A 16,802-nucleotide genomic window follows, 5' to 3' on the forward strand; every position below is an offset into this window, starting at 1 on the left:
TACACTTTTCAAAAACAATCCGTTTATTTTGACATCCTAACCTAAACTTGGGACATATCCAGCCCAGAAACATTCTGCTAGCCTCCCCCAACTCTGATGAGTTTGGGGAAAAGCCTGCAAATCATTCTCCTATACAAGATTGAAACTTCAATTACACTCAGAGCCAGGCAACAGAAGATGATGTTATACCCACATTCTAAAAGTTAGTTTCCATAACTACAAACCATAGCTAAGCTTTAACCAAGAGCCAACAGTCGTTCCTCAAATATTTTCCTACAATCGGGCAGGAGCTGTCTAGAAGTTGGATCATGTTTTATAACCACATCTAGAACACTGAACATATTGCAAACTTCCCCCTCCCCATTTGTTAAATAAGTAAAATGACATTTATTTGGTTTTCTACTAAGTTCTTGTGCAGGGCTAGTATTGCTAAGGGAGACATCAACAGGAGCTTTAAAGCTTAATCCTAATCAACACTGGAATGCTTTACACACATTTTATAAACCAGATTTTTCAAATCTAGTGTATAAACACTGTATTCGTATGAGAGGTTGACAAGGGTGTCTCAGTTAAGATATTACTTTTATTTTCTATTTTTAGCAGCATAACACAAGTTTGGTTTTCTATGCCTTCTAACATCTATTTAAGGAATGATACAAGAATCAGCTGCAGCGATTTAGTATCTGCAAGTCATCAGGAGAGGAAATGCTTTGTCTGCTGCTAAGTGCAACACTAACTTATTAGTATAACATTACATGAATTCTGGACAGGCCATCATTTTTCATTACCTAGATCACTGCAATTTCCTAATCTCCACTTTTGTGGAATTACAGTTGGAATAGTTATTGCTTTTAGTGCACTAAATTAGTTCAGTTAACTACATTAACTTTTCCCACCTATATACAAACAAGTAGTAAACTACATTTTAGGCTTTAAATGTAAAAGGGATCATGCTACATATTTGTGCAACAACTTTTCATTCATTTAACATCCAAAACAAGAGTTTGACAAGCTTGTGTCATCTGTGCCACCAGTCTAACCTCACTGGAACCCTCCAAAAGTAATTTTCATTCATTTATGTAGTTCATATCTGTGTACAGCACCAAGTAGAATCTGATGGGAAGTTTTGCTTGAACAAAGGGGAATTTCCTGAGTCTAGGATAAATAACACCAGTTGTCTCCCATTTTTCCCCCCTTCAGGAGTCCGATTCATCCTCCTCTTCCTCTTCATGGTCTTGAATACTTAGCTGTAATTCAGTTTGATTGATAGCAGTCTCATTGTCCATCTGCCCAAGGGTCTGGTACAACAACAAGTTCAAGTTATCAATCAAGAGGAATAGTAATACTGAGCACTTCTATAGCATCTTCCCTCTGAGGATCTCAGTGCTAATAAAAAATGAAATAAGCTTCACCTTTCAGAACCTCAACAACCTTTTTAGAGGGAGACCTTTCTGTACTGGACCCACTGAGCTGGTAAGCAGCAACTTCTCCACAGCATAGTTTTAACTAGTTCTAGCCTGATCATATATTCAGCAAAGAGTTACTATTTGACAATGCACCAAATTTCCACCCCCTGTAGTATCCTGGCTAAACAAAGTTACAGCAAAAGCTTTATACTTCCTTGCTTACAGCATGCTAAGCTTTACTGACTGTGAATTAAAACAGTGTAAATGTAAGGCAAGTGTTTCCCAATCCAACTCCCAGAAACAACCTGGTGTTGTTAGGAGGAAAAGAGGGAGAAGTCATTTATTTGGTCTCTTAGCTGGTGAGTAGTGTAACAATATAAGAACCCTACATAAAATGTTTACCAGAAACTTCCTCATATAGAGTGACTCAAACAAGAACAGATAATATTTTGTTGCTTTCATATTCTTTGATACTTATGCTTCTGTGTAGTATTACATGAGAAATGAGTGAGCCTTCTTCCTGTCAAAAGGCAAGAAGAGTGTTCCTTACTTTTTGAGTCTCCTCTGTGATACCTGGTGGAGAGACCATTACATTCTTCTCTCTGGAGCTAATCATAGATTGAAGGGCCAGCTCTTCCACCTAGAAATAAGATATTGGAATAAATCTTTCCAGCAGTTATTTCTTTGTGCCTGTTAGCAAGATACACTCAAGTTCTATTTATTGTTTTTGAAGAGTGACAAAGTAGCCTTTTGAAGGTAAATTCCAATACATTGAACTCATAGTACCTACTGTTAAGAGCTCTTGTGATGATCTTGATGCGAACTATATATCCTGAACAAAGATGAAGCTACACACCAGGTTCTGTATCATTTGTCTTGTGGAACAGCCCACAGCATAGGAACTATTACTAGTTAATAATACCTTTAAAATTACAAATTCTACTTTTAACACAATATGAAGAAAACAGGAAGCAAGTCTGAATATAAGCTATTCACCAAAGACTGCTACATCCTGGGTGGCATACTTATACTCGCTTACTGGTATTTGACAAGTCTAATCTATTTCTGATACATACAAAAAAGCATGTCAAACTGAGCAGAGCTTTGTTGCTCTGCTCACATGCTTTTCTGAAGTTAATTTTACAATACCATGTCTTTTTAAATATGGTGAGATCTAAAGGTGATAAAGTGACGGACATCACTTCTGAAAACTGTGATGCTGAAAACTCTGCACATACCAGCATGCTTCTGAAAGACGTTATATCCCTTGCCGGAAATGATATATGATCAGTGCATTCCCTGGGTGAATTGTCTATTAATAATTCTGTCACCTTTCTCATACCGCAGTCTTGGCATCTCACAGACAGTCACACTCTGCCTTGCAAAACTTTACGGCATTCAAACAATTGCTGCAGGAAATAGCTATGAAAAGGCTGTATAGGTCATGGCAAGCTATCTCCTGAGTGCTGTAATGAAAGGAGCCTTCACTCAAATAATTTTGTCGAAGACCAAAATAATTTACGTTTTAGTATTTTGCACATATACATTTTCAATCAAGGATCTCAAAGTGTTTTAAAAACAACTTAATTAAGCCTTACAAAACCTCTGGAACAAAGCCATTATCTCTACTTTAAAGATGAGGAAACTGAAGCTATAAAGCAACAAAATGATTTGTCCAAGTTTACAGAATGAATCACTTGGAAAAGAATGCTGGAGTCTTGACTCCCACGCTCTTGCTCTAACCACCAATCATGCCTCCCAATTTTTAAAAGTATTTTTAGTTATTCAAGACATAAGTAAAATCTAGCTAACTACATCATAATGTCACTTCTTCTTTCGAACAGTATACGGTCTGACAAAAATAAAGAAAAGGAAAATAAGGGAATACACAAACAAATGCAAAATAATAAGTTTCTGCTTGGTTGTCTAAAAGGCCTCTCTTCAAAGAGACTGTACATTGAGAGGGGGGATTAAGGTGTGATTCCAGTTAGAAACAGAGATGTAAATACTTTTTAAAAAGTAAGTGTTTAAACGATTTTAAAATAGGTCGTTGAAACGGTTAACGGATTGAGCAGCTGGGCCGGCGCTGGCCGGTGTAGGGCCTGCGGCTGACGCGCAAGGTGGCTGACTCCGCTCTCCGGTTAACACTGTACATCCCTACTTAGGAGAGTGGCCATATAGGCAGCGCCCCCTTGTAACGCGTCCCAGGGAAGGGGCAGACTTCGAGCCCCCTTCACCGCAACGGAGCTAGGCCAGGCCCCGCCCGTGGGCTGGGGAAGGAACCAGGGCGGGGCTCCCGGGGCGGGCTCAGCGGGATCCCTCGGCGGAGACGGGCGGGGCCTAGGGGAGACAAGCCCGGGGGGAGGAAGCAGGCAGCCCACGGGATGGGGGGCGGATCCCGCTCGAAGGCAGCAGAGCTGGGCCGCAGCGCTCGGCCCCGAGCCAGGGCAACGCGGGGGCGGGGGGAGACGCCGAAGGGGAGGGTCCCCGGGGAGGCGGGCCCGGGCCCCGCTGACCTTGAGCCGGTTGAGCTGATCGTGCAGCGCCGCCTTCACCCGGAGCAGCGTCTCCTCCTCCTTCCGCAGCTCCTGCAAGCGGCTCAGCATCCTCCCCGCGTGGGGCCCGGCCGCCTCCAGCCCCCTGGCGGCGGCGCGTCGCTCGCCCCACCCCCGGCACCTCAGGCGCCCCTCCAACCGCAGGCAGGCGGCGCAGGCCGATGACGCGTCCCCCGAGCGCCGCGCGTCGGGAGAGCGGCGGGGAACGGCGCCCTCGGGTGTGGGCGGAAGTGCTTCGGCGGCTTCCGGCCCCCTAGGAAAGGCGGGGCGGGTCGCTAGCGCCACCAATCAAGGTGACAGCGCCAGCGTCCCTTCGCCGGCTCCGGGGGCCCACGCCAGGCTCGGCCACAGCCCGCCGGGGGCACGCGGCGAGGGGGAGCCCGGCCCGCCTCAGGCTGCCCCCCCCCCCCCCCCCCCGGCACGCGCCGCCGTGTCTTCCTGAGGGAAACTGGAACCGCCACGTGCAGCTGCCAGTGTGTCTCGCGCGTCCCCTCTGGGCCCGCCCCGCGGCTGCTCCAGAGCCTGCCTCATGCTGGGGGCGGGGGTCGGGTGACCTGACAGCAAGTGTGACAAATCCGGACCGGGTGGGGGGTAATAGGCGCCCAAAGCCCCAAATATCGGGACCGTCCCAATCAAAGCGGGACATCTGGTCACTTTAGGGGGAGGCCCCAGGTTCCATCGCTGTCCTGGTGGCCTGAATAGCAGCTGTCACCCAGACAGGATAGGGCCAGGCTCACCCAGCAGCGAGCCCACCGCCACAGGCCCTTCACCATCCTCTATGTGAGTATTTTAAACTGAGGTTCAGAGCCCCCCTCCCCCCCCCAGTTTTCAAAATGTAGATGTCTTCGCTACAGGCTGGGACAGAGATTGCCAAATGAAGGGGTTAGGAGGATGGAAATCGAAGTTCGTGATGTGGCTGACAAAATCTGGGAAGCAGGATGTCACTGGTTCAGACACACACCGGATGAATGAAAGGGATATATATGGTGAGGAGAGCATGGAAGGAGAGGAAAGACTCAGAGGAGAGCGAAGAAAGTAATGGATGGATTGAATCAAAGATAGTAAGCAGGTGCCGCAAACAGATAAACATGGTAGCTGCTTGGATGATGACTCCAACCCCAAATGATGGGGTAAGGGGAAAGAGGAAGATTTTACATCATGTGTATTGACCTCAACTGGCCAGTGCAGGCTTCACAGGGAGAATAGGCACACCGTAACCTAGGTCTGTTTGAAAACATAGGGTCTGATCAACATGGAAACACTGCCCACAATCATAGGTCTACTATTTTAGTGAGTAAATGATTCTATTCTTGTAAAGGTCAAATTAACAGTCCTTTGAAAGTTCACCATTTAAATGTCTCTCATGATTGTAAAAGAACAGAGATTGTTGCTAAAAAGGGATAGAGATATAAAACATAAGAGGCTGTGGATAACGAAGCTTTTTTAGCTTTTGTTTCTCTCCTTTAGGGCTTGAAAATGTCTTGGTGATAATCAAAACACAATGTTATACTATTGTAGAAGCTTGAGGCAGGGATATTAAGATATTTACAAACAATATCTTGCCTTGGAAAGTGAGGGATTTGTTTGCAATTACAAGTCTGTAGCATAGCCAGAAGTCAAATTTCTCTCTGGTACCATCCACTCCTATGCCTTTTCCTCAAAACCATTCTGTCCTTCATTTCCCATGGGGGAATAAAGGGTTGACTACTTAACACTTGAATATGCAATGGTTTTCTCAAGGCACTTGTCAAAGAACCTTAAAAACACATAATTTAAAAACCTTATAATTCTAAAAGAGTAAAAGATGTCATAGGACCCATAAGTTAATTTGGTCCTGCTACAAGGCAAAACTTCTCCTTACTCCTCCATAGATCACCATAGTTCCAAATGCACTAGTACTCTTCAGTCATTGGGAAGTTGACATCTTCCATGTGTAGTAACATAAATAACATTATAGCAAAAGTGCAACTATAGTACCAGCTCCAAATACGTCCATATTGTACTTCATCTGTGTGTACACAGTGGTTTCTTACCCCTTCCTGAAATAAGTTAATGCTTTTGTGTGCTAAAAACTTGATTTTGTGTGCTATTTAAGATGCAATCCAGACTCATGCAATTCAGAATAGTCCTCTAATATTTGGGATGGATGGAGGTTTGTCAGATACTTTAAACTTGAAGAGGACGTTACTTTACTACGCTTTGTCTGGCAGCTGGTAACAGCTGGAAAAAAAAGGCATGAAGCAAACAGAAGAGCTAAGAGGCAAACTGGTTTCAGTCACTTGTTTAGGATGGTTTAGGAAGGGTATATTTAAATCCTTGGGCCAGTCTACTCTTTGCACCACCCTCTACAAAGGTGATGGAAGAAAATGGGAAAACAGAAGGAAAATCTACAGTAAAGGAATGAGTATAAATAACAAATGATCAAATATTTTTATAGGAAGTTATATTATACTAGATAAGATATAGTAATAAACTTGCAAATCAGTACCTTTGATGAGGGTATCTTTTTGCCAGACTATAAAAAGCTGTCTATTTTCTCTGATCTGTTTTTAAATATGAGTACTAGTCTCACTTTCCCTTTTAGCTTCCCGAGTCTTATCAGAAATTTTATTAAATGAGCTTATTAAACAAATTAACATGTGGTCCCTTTGTTTGGGAAAAGTTGAATTATTTTTGTAATAAAAAAACTGACAACTTTTGTATCTAAAAAGCTAGAGGGAATTTGAAATATTTAATTACTGTTGTACCCACAATGTGAACAGGTGCAAGTTAAGGGTGCTTTCCAGTAGCTTATGTGTATGGTAAATAAGGTAGTAGCCCTGGACCTAAATGTCAAATCCTTTACACCAAATTGTGTTGCATACAGGATAACTAATATAGTATGAATGTCATATCATCCTTAAACATTTTGCAGTCACTAACCATAACCAGTTGCTATAGCATTCCTGCACAAGGGAGATGGGAAATAAGCAGTCTACTGTAATGACACTCAATCCTAATGCACTACCTATCATATTCTTCTAGTTGAAGGCTAATTGCATATATATCTAGTCTATGAGCATGGTTATTCTCATCCTGTTCTTCCCTTGCTGCATTTTATATTACACTATAGAATCTTTAGGACAGGAATTTGTTTTTACAATGTTTATGTAGCTCTAGAGTAAATGGGGTCCTAATTCTCATTAGGCTCTTAGCTTCTAAAATTGCCAAAACAATTTTAGTATCCAAGACTAAAATACTCTTGGAACAACATTTGCCTTTATTAGTTTGGCAAGAGAAGTAGGTTGACTAAACAGGCATGGAGATTTCTACTTCTCAACTGCCACCGTGTGGTTGTTACACATATTGAGCACTTTGAAAGCTAGCAGGGTTCCCATACTGGGTACCTTCACTATTTTTGATCCAGAAACTATTTGCATTTTATCTGTGATTTCAGATGCAATCCATTACAGATCTCCTTAACTAGCAGGATCATGTACACAGTTACTAAGGAATAAGTTAGCTAGGCAGGCATTTAAGTGTAAGCTCTTGAAATCCCCACATCTCAAATGTAGTAGTAATGGATTAAAAATTCTGTTTATATCCCCAGGTGGTTCTGCAGCAGCAAAGGGCTTTGAGCTTTCCAACAGCTTAACTGAACTCATTAATCTTCATGATCCCATGTTAGGTTTATAAGTTAGAGCCTTAGTAGCATAGTGAAGTTTCAAATTTTTCAGCCTATCATAGCTAAGATTTACATCTGTTTAACCAGTTTCCATTAAAAACTGATTTTGAAGTTCTTTTGCATAATGTCTAGTTCCTGTCCAAAGAACTGTGAGAATTTAAGAGGTTAATCTGAGAAGCTATTTTTGAATTTGATAATGTTGCATTTGCTTTACATTTGCCCTAAGAGCAGAGGATCCTATGTCTAGGCTTAGTTATAAAAAGCCTGTTAATTCAAGACAACCAACTGCATGTTATATATTCAGCAAGAGAAAGCAAGTATCGAGTTCATTCCATCTAGAGAGTCATAGTACTGCTCCTAGCCTTTGTAGAAGACAAACTTCAACATAGTGTTGCTTTACCCATGTTACCTCCACTATGAGGTTATTCTGTCACTGTTGTCTTTCTGAATAAAGGTTACTCTGCCTCTTCAGTCTCAGAGTAAGCCAGCTCATTAATGTCTTCTTTTTATCCACTCCTGGTTTCCCTCATGCTTTTCCTGTACAGAATTGCACCCTAAATCCCTCCAACCACACCCATTTTTCACTTTACTTTCACTGCTGACCACCAGTCCTGTAGTCTATTCCTCCAGTCTTAAGCTTCCTTAAAAATACAATTTAGAATTTGTCATCCAATTCAATTCTTCATGTCAGTTCTCCTCCCTCCCTTCTCTACACTTTTTTGTAAGCTGTATATTACAACTGTGAGGAGGGATAGTCTGTGGCACTAGTGCACCATGGCAAATTTGACACTATGCAAGTGGTTTAGATTTCATGACTTAAAAGTACTTGCATAGTGTTAAACTTGCCATGGCACCCTAGTGACAAAGATCCAAGTCAACACCACAAAGTTGGTCAGATTGTTTTAATATTAAAAACAGGTTTTAGGCAGGAAAGAATCAGTTCTTCCTAACTCTCTGGGTATTATACATAACTAAGGCTAGTCCAATTTATTGTAAACTGGATTTCTGTGAAATTAATATTTTCATTGAAAGTGTCTTTGGGAAGCTTTGATTTTGGTTTTCAAAAAGCTTTCAACCACTTCATCTTTCAACCAAAAACTTGTGTTTTCCATGGGGAAAATATTTATTATTGACAAGCTTGATTCATACACAACAGAAAAATCTTGTATTGTTTGGCAAGTAGTGAGAGTCTCCATACTTTAGAAGCTGGATGGGTCACAGGGAGCAGTCAGTGTTGGCATGGGAACCTTACTATAGATTTTTAACGTTTAAAATAGCATGCGTGGGTCATAGTTCAATATTAAAGGGAAATTTAGCTCAACTCTGAAGTGAAACTTCCTTAGAATAAACCTGCTTATCATCGAGGAATTGTCTACACTAGGGGCTTTCCCTTTCCACAGTTTCCCACTGGGGCTAACACCAATGCCAGTAGTAATTCTGGAAGCCCTAGCCAGTGATCCCACAATAACCCAGGTATCAAGTTCCCTTTTAATAAAGTTTAGCTACATTTAAGTTTTACAATAAGGCAAGACTTTTTTTTTTTTTTTTTTTTAATGCACCTTTCACTTGCATCCCCCATTATGCTTTCTGATAGAATAACAGTGGACACTAAAAATAACTAATTGCTCATCTATGGTTTAATTTACTTTCACTCCACCCTCCCTCCCTCCAAAGCATTTGCAGTAGTGGTCACAAATAAAGACACTCCACCAACTCAATAGAATATTTATTTGTTGTAAATCCACAGTACAGCCCTTTGAACTTAAGTGGATAAGTCTGATGAGTGCATTATGCTACAGCCTTGGACTTCTTCTCTTGTTTGATTTTGTGCTGGGGGGGGGGAGAAGAAAAGAAAAAAAGATTAGTCATCAGAAACATGCAAAGAATATATAATAAGTAACACTTAGTTTAGACAGCTAACTTGAGTCTCACATTTTGAGCGTGGCGCAGGATAGTATTGCGTCGCATTGTCTTGGCATATGGATTCAGTTTTATCATGACTCTCAGGTTCTTCAGAGGATTCTTCTTGAGAACTCTACGGTGAATCTTTTTACTGTAAAAACAAATTCTCAATTAGTGTTCTTCAGGGAGATGCAAAACTGTTTAAGAGTTGGAATACATTATTTCTTCCAGAAAAGTGGACTTAACATAGTTTTTTGAAAATTAAGGATACTACAGTGTCTGAAGGACACTGATAACATCTTTGGTCTTACATCCAGACACCGTGTATATTTAGTTTGGTAAGGTAAAGTTAGAAAGTCAGAAAAACAGGGAAACAGTGAAGGATTATGCTACACGATGTATGGCACTCAGCTGGGAAGGGACTGTCCACATTAATTTCATATTTCATTCAGCTTGGAAAAAATGGAATGGAAGGCTAGCCAGTTTCACTTTCTGGTATTCCTATATTAGCAATATTGTATTTTTTTGTTTGTAAATACACTGCAGAATGTGTAAATTCCTAAGCAATAGTTGAAAAATATGGAAGTGTTTCTAAATATTCAATTTATAGCCAAAACCTTATTTTTAGAGCTAGAACCACTTGACCATGTACCATGAATTAATCTACATAAAGTCAAATTCTTCAAATAAATAGATTTTAAACCAAGAAATTGAAAGGATAAGAACATTCTGGTTTGCCATGTTGAGTGTCCTACACCCTCTCATCCCAAAAAGTTGCATAAGTGTTCAAATAAACCCTTGTACTTTGTAATTAGATAAAAATAATTACTTTGGTGCACGCAGGGCCTTCTGGATCTCCTGGCTTTTTAAGATTCTTCCAAGGTCTGTATTGGTCATTTTATGCATTGGTAGGCTACACAAAACACAAACATTTAGAATCAAAATTAGGTGGGGATATTTAATCTGTACTCAATTTTATGAAGAGCCAGCTATTTAGAAAATCTTACATCCTTAGTTAAGACTAATCTTACCACTAAACGAAAATTTACAGAACTTTTGTGTTGACTAATACCATATCACTTGTCAGAATTGTCTTACCGAAATTTTTAGCCAAGTCAGATTCTAGATATACATACTTATAGTCACTCTTTAGGGTAGCAGGTTTGCGCCAGGTACCATACAACTCATCCAGCTTGCGGAAGGCACTTTCAGTCCAAATGCAGAAACGCCCAACATGGCCACCTGGAGCAAGTCTCAAAAGATTCAGCTTGTTTACATTGAGAAGAGTAATTCCTAAAATGAGACAAGATCACAGTATTTGTATTTCACTTGATACAATAGCAAAATCAGAGCAGTTCAATCCACAAAAAGCAAGTATGGGTTTACTAGTTTTAAAGACTTTATACTACAAAGATATACAGGCATCAAGATTACAAAACAAAGTATGAAATTTAATTTTACAATATTTGAAACAACAAAAAAATGGAGAATGTATCAGTAACAGCAAGTTATCTTTCTGCTCCATATGAACATTTTGTCAAATAAATGAAACAGATCTCTAACCATGCCCTTGAACGTACTAAACAGATTCTTTCAGAGATACAGTAAAAACTGCGTTATCTGGCACTTCACCAGCTGGAAAGCTCTATTAACCAGCATTTCTGATATCTCCCAATACAAATCTTCAATCTAGTAACTGGGACTAGTATACTGCCCAGGTTATGCAATTGCACATTCTGCACTCTACTTTTATGCAAAAGAGGCAGAAAACAAGCAAGCAAGCTGATATCAGGGATTTATTAAAAAAGCAGCTTCCAGGGTGTGTCATAGGGTCATTACAGATTCAGCCCAATCTCCTCCACCTTCTACATCTACAATGATAACTGATGTTGATAATGATGACCCTGAGGCACTGCAAGATCCTGAAGTGCCTTCTGAATCAAAGATTAAATTAGGTTCAGTACAGTTTTAGCGTTAAGTGTATTTTTATTGATCTGGGTGTATGCTAAGCGCTGCCCATAGTGATAGATAGTGTCATAAGATAACCTACATGCCAGATAACAAAAGCTTTTACTGTATATACATTCACTGAATTCAAATAGTAGTCAGAACTTCCACAAAATCATGCGTTTCAGAAACACGGACCAATGAAGTGGAATCTCATCATTCTAGGTACTCTCATCCAAACAGAAGATCAGAGCCTCCTGATAATAGATATACTGCCATTTGTTCAGTAATTCAAAGTTACCTGGGATATTTCTAAAAGCCTTGATGATGCCATTGTCCTCATTATAGATAATGCAGGGTCCCCTGCGCTGGATGCGACGGCGATTCCTCATTTTACCCTTCCCAGCACGCATACGCTGAGAGGCATAAACCTATGCAGAAAGAACACATCTAGAAATCCAAACAGTACAATTCTGACTATTAAGAAGTAGCACAATCAAGAAGTCAGATTTTCACCATCATCACTGTTCATCTGAAACACGGACCAGTGAAAAGTTCATCATTCTGGAGATAAATCAGGCTATTAAAATGCTTTTCTATGCAACACTGAAATGAAGAGTCTTAGAAGGAAGTGGGCAGAGACGTGAAGCAGCATAGTGAAAGAGAAATTTTCATTGATCGGCTATAATTTGCTTTGAACCTACTATAGTTTGTCAAGTATTTAATTTTTAGCAAAGTGAAGTCAAGATATGACTAGGGCATATAAAAGCAAACATCAAAGTTTATATTATTTACTAATTAAATTATAGCAAATGAAGACTTTAGAGCCAACATATTAATTTACTGAGCTGCAGTCTGGCATGAGCAATGTTTTAATGGGGATTTGTAAAAGGTTTACTTGTACTGACAGTAAACAACTCACCTTTTTAATGTCATTCCATGCTTTAAGCTTCTTCAGAAGCAGAACAGCTTCTTTGGTTTTCTTGTAACCCTCAACTTTGTCCTCAACTACCAGAGGAAGTTCTGGGACCTCTTCAATGCGGTGGCCTGATAAGTATTTTATGAGAATTTGATTATAAGTTATCTATTCTTTTTTGCCCACACAAATCTCAATGTAATAATGAACATGTATAGCAAAAGCAGTAATGCAAACTTCACCCCACTGGTGTCCCCTCAAATCACACCTATAGGGACTACTTCTAGGGCTGAGGTTAGTTCAACTTGTCTTGGGCCTCTAATAAGAGTAACAATCATAGTGGTGATCTGGAATGTGACTCAAAACTGGTATTTCTGCAACTACCATAAACTACCAGGGCAAGATTCACATCAACGACAGGCTGTTTCCATTCTGTTCTGTATAATCTCGATGTACTGTTTGTTCAGCTTTACTCAACATATATGCTCCTTTTATTTGAAACACTTCACATGAAGTGGATATCATTAAAAAAGTTGTACTGTAATACTGTACAACACTCAACTTCTTCGGAGTAAACTAAATTACCCCATGGCAATACAATAATGAGCTGTTGGCATGCTGTGCAGCAGTAAAGAGCAAGCGTTCTGGAATTTTCAACATACCCACCTTTAGACATAACCAGTGCTGGGAGAGCAGAAGCTGCCAGAGCAGAACAGATGGCATACCGTTTTTGAGTTGTATTTACTCTGCGGTGCCAACGTCGCCAAGTCTTGGTTGGGGCAAACATACGGCCTCCGCGACACATCTGTGCATCCATAGTTAAGAATAAAACTTTTCAAATGTTTTTACAGAACAAGACCTTTTAAAGCCTTGCTCAGCATTAGCTGTTCGTCAACCATCTGTACCAGCTCACTGACAGCAGGCAACTGTCACTGAATACAGAGTAAGACGCAAATTACGACATCATGGCAAGCTAAACAGACAGCAATGTGTATCTCAAAAATTAGAAGAACTAAAGATCTTTCCTCATGGTAACAACGAGGAGTCCAGTGGCACTTTAAAGACTAACAGATTCCTCATGGTTATCAGTTAATTGTTTTGTACATTAAAATACATTTGAATCCAGACAAGTGGATCTGTAGCCCTCATATTACCATAGACTTTTGAACTTTTGATGATGCAGTCCAATCTACAGTACATGTAGAAAGAGGAAGAACCTTCACATTTAGCATTTAGATAATCCTGGTAATTAAATCAGAAGATTTCTGCTCCCCCCGTCCCTCAAAAAGTTCAATTTTACACCGACTCAATAATTACAATCAAAATCAAAAGGATACATTTCCAAAAGCACCTTGGCCAGAGCGATGAGTTCCACCACCTCGCACTCGGGGAATACGAGCAACAGCTCTTCCAGTACCCCAAGATTCAGCACTGGTCTGATGTCCTGAAACAAATTTTTTTTTAATTCATCAGTAAAAGTCCAGAGAAAGTGAAACAATCTATTTTTTCTAAGTCATAGGAATAAAGAATTCAAGAGAATCAGAACTTCCACTGATATCATATAGTTCAGAAACACGGACCAATGAAGTGGAATCTCATCATTTCTATGTAGTTAAATTAAGACAGATTTTGAAGCTTGAACACAAATTTGGACAGAGACAATAACTGGGACTATACCATTACACTATCAAAATGTGAATGTAAATTACAAAGTTTACTTAACTTTAAGATGGACACTGTAAACATACAGATTTTCACACCTTATGCCTGTTTAAGTACTTGGATGGGAAACTTCAGAGGAAAACTGAGATAATGACCTAACCACCAATGGCAATCCGGTATTCTATGGCAGCGGTTCTCAACCAGGGGTACGCGTATCCATGGGGGATACATCAACTCATCTAGATCAGTGTTTCTCAACCTGGGAGTCCTGAGCCCTGGGGAGGGAGGTGGCGGCGGCATGGGATGGATTTAAGGAGGGTTGCAAGTGCAGGGCTGGTGTTAGAGGGTGGCAAGCAGGGCAATTGCCTGGAGCTCTATGCCAGAGAGCCCCGCAAAGCTAAGTTACATGCCTCAGCCCTGGGCGGTGGGACTTGGGCTTCAGACTCCTGAAAGGGGTACAGAAGTCTGGAAAGCTTGAGAACCACTGTTTTATGGCACTACTCATAACAGGGTTGTTTACTGATTTCGCCTAGCAAAAATTCCCCTTGTGGTTCTAATTGACTAAGATATTTTCTGCAGTGTTCATTTCTGGTTCCACACCAGAGGTAGCTGCAGTTCTGAGTCCTTCTGGTTGTAAGGTACTATGTAAATTAAGTCCTAGTAGTATTAGAGCTAAAATTAAAATAATGTAAGTGGCATGTATACAGTAAGTTGGTAAGTATTATATATTAACGTAATAAAACAATAATCCTGATCTAAATGAACCTATTCAAATTCTGTACACAAATCATACCTGCAAGTTCACTGACAGCATAGGGTTGTCTATTGTTCTTGCGCAAATTGGTATGAACGAAGTTCACGATATCAGGGCGAATAGGAGCTTTAAATATAGCAGGCATGGTGACATTTTTGCCTGATACCTCCCCCTTTTCGGAGTACACAGATATTAATGGACGAGTACAAGCCTGAAAAAGACAAGAGTTTTCTTCAGCACCAACAAGTTGAGTGCTTCAGATTCAAAAGGTGTTTAAAATATTGCTCAGGGTCAAGTGTCTTCAGTTCAACAGCGCCAGCATGCTGACAGCAGGCAACTGTCACTGAACACTGGATAAGACGCAAATTATATCATCACAGCAATAACTATTTCCATTTATACTTATACCAAACAACTTTGTAACACTGTACGAGTAGTCACACACACACTTGGGGGAAGTCAGCAATGATGTAAAACTGTTTTCCCCTCCAATGCCTAATAAGAACCTCAAATATATATAACCAATATTTTGGAAACAAACTCCTGGCCTTAACAAAATGGTGTGGATCTGCCATTAACGTTGTGAGGGAGGAAATATTTTTCATTCCAACCAACTTCTGTTGTGAAAAAAACCCCAAGGTTTCAAGTTACAGAGAGCTCTCCTTCAAGTCACTAACACAATACTAAAAGTTTCTCCCTCCCTTCTTCCCCAGTTTTGCTCATATGAGCATTTAGCTAACAACTATGATACATACTATATATTGCAAAAATTCCTAATAATGAAAGAGTCCATTACACTAATTTCCAACTACAACCTCCATCAGCTAAATCTGTAGGCTGGGCTGGCAGAATACATGCAACTACAGGCTGTTCAAACCAGGTTCTTGCCTCATGCTACTACGTGGGAAGTTGTAACATGATTTCACCCCAAGCGTTTTTCAAACCCTGTATCTTTTTCTGGGTGGAAGGTAAGGAACCGGGACAGGGAGAGGGCACGGCCCCGCATGGTCCATTTTAACAACCCTATAGCCAACCCTTCCATGCTTTAAAAAAGGAACAGTCGGGAAGCGGATTAAGCCGAGAGTCAGGCTAGACCCGTCCCCATTCTCGCCCCCCGTCAATAAAATGAGATTCTCAGGCGGGGCCCAGAGCTGAACCACGCGCTACGGGATCTCAGCCATGGCCCGTCCCGCGGGAGCCAAGCCCGTTTCCATTCCCGCATCGCACACCGGCCTGCTCCGCCAGATTCCGTCTTCCCTCCCGCCCAGGCCTACTCCGCTCCCCCATGCCGGCACCACGCGGCAGGCCGAACGCTGACGACTCCAAAATGGCGGCCGACTGCCCCGCGGCCGGTGCCCTCCGCCCGCAGGCGGCCCGGCTCTGCCCACCGATTCGCGTTCCCCCCTCCTTGGCTTACTGCTCGCCCCATTGCCCGGCACCCCCTTATCGACCTGCCACCCCACAGCCCAGCCCCACAGGCCGCGCCTCACCATGCTGGCAGAGGAGCCGCTGGTTCTCGCTCCTCACTCCGCCACGGCCCCAACCGGAAAAGGAAGGACCTATTACTACCGTCTCCCTATATGTAACCCTCCACCGCACCCTTCCCTAACCGATCCCTCCCAAACCTGCCAGGAGACGGCAAGAAAGCGGGTCCTCTAATCTTCCCACCCACCCTCCGGTTGAGGTTGTGGAGATAGTCTCATACCCCGACCTCCCAGGCTGCCCATCCCTCCCGAGCCTGGGGACTATTTTTTGGCGGATGGATTCCGAGGCGGACCTGACAAAAATTATCCTATAACGTTTTTTTTTTTAATAAAATGATGGTGATAACATGACAAAAATAACGCGCAACGAATGGTTAGCGCTCAATACATTAAAAATAGTGTTTTCTGATCCCGGGCTGTGCTGGGTGTAGTCCCGGCTGGAGGGGCCGTGACCCCAGAGGGGCGGGAAGGCGCGTAGTTCGCTTCGCTTGGCTTGCCCTGACTGACTGAGG

General features: G+C 41.6%; 2 protein-coding genes and 4 non-coding genes across 6 annotated transcripts; all 6 read right to left on the minus strand.

Moving 5' to 3' along the window:
* On the minus strand, window positions 1-4,159 carry SNAPC5 (small nuclear RNA activating complex polypeptide 5). Its single transcript, XM_024205546.2, has 3 exons — window positions 3,923-4,159; window positions 1,957-2,046; window positions 1-1,298 (listed from the first exon to the last, which is right to left on the minus strand). The coding sequence occupies exons 1-3, from the start codon at window positions 4,010-4,012 to the stop codon at window positions 1,197-1,199; spliced, it is 282 nt and encodes a 93-aa protein (XP_024061314.1). The 5' UTR covers window positions 4,013-4,159; the 3' UTR covers window positions 1-1,196.
* Window positions 4,160-9,334: 5,175 nt separating this feature from the next.
* Window positions 9,335-16,370, minus strand: RPL4 (ribosomal protein L4). Its single transcript, XM_024205622.2, has 10 exons — window positions 16,297-16,370; window positions 14,846-15,017; window positions 13,728-13,834; window positions 13,057-13,195; window positions 12,397-12,521; window positions 11,776-11,905; window positions 10,664-10,820; window positions 10,357-10,440; window positions 9,558-9,678; window positions 9,335-9,455 (listed from the first exon to the last, which is right to left on the minus strand). Exons 1-10 carry the CDS (start codon window positions 16,297-16,299, stop codon window positions 9,414-9,416), a joined length of 1,080 nt encoding a protein of 359 aa, XP_024061390.1. The 5' UTR covers window positions 16,300-16,370; the 3' UTR covers window positions 9,335-9,413.
* LOC112110607 lies at window positions 11,629-11,699 on the minus strand. The gene has a single exon (XR_002908428.1). It is a non-coding gene; the product is annotated as a small nucleolar RNA SNORD18 (small nucleolar RNA).
* On the minus strand, window positions 13,262-13,361 carry LOC112110611. Its single transcript, XR_002908430.1, has one exon. It is a non-coding gene; the product is annotated as a small nucleolar RNA SNORD16 (small nucleolar RNA).
* Window positions 13,926-13,997, minus strand: LOC112110600. The gene has a single exon (XR_002908427.1). It is a non-coding gene; the product is annotated as a small nucleolar RNA SNORD18 (small nucleolar RNA).
* Window positions 15,089-15,188, minus strand: LOC112110617. Its single transcript, XR_002908432.1, has one exon. It is a non-coding gene; the product is annotated as a small nucleolar RNA SNORD16 (small nucleolar RNA).
* Window positions 16,371-16,802: the final 432 nt, after the last annotated feature.

This window comes from Terrapene carolina, unplaced genomic scaffold, assembly GCF_002925995.2.
Source record: "Terrapene carolina triunguis isolate 2854851 unplaced genomic scaffold, T_m_triunguis-2.0 Scaffold67, whole genome shotgun sequence".
In the NCBI taxonomy this organism is placed as follows: Eukaryota; Metazoa; Chordata; order Testudines; family Emydidae; genus Terrapene; species Terrapene triunguis.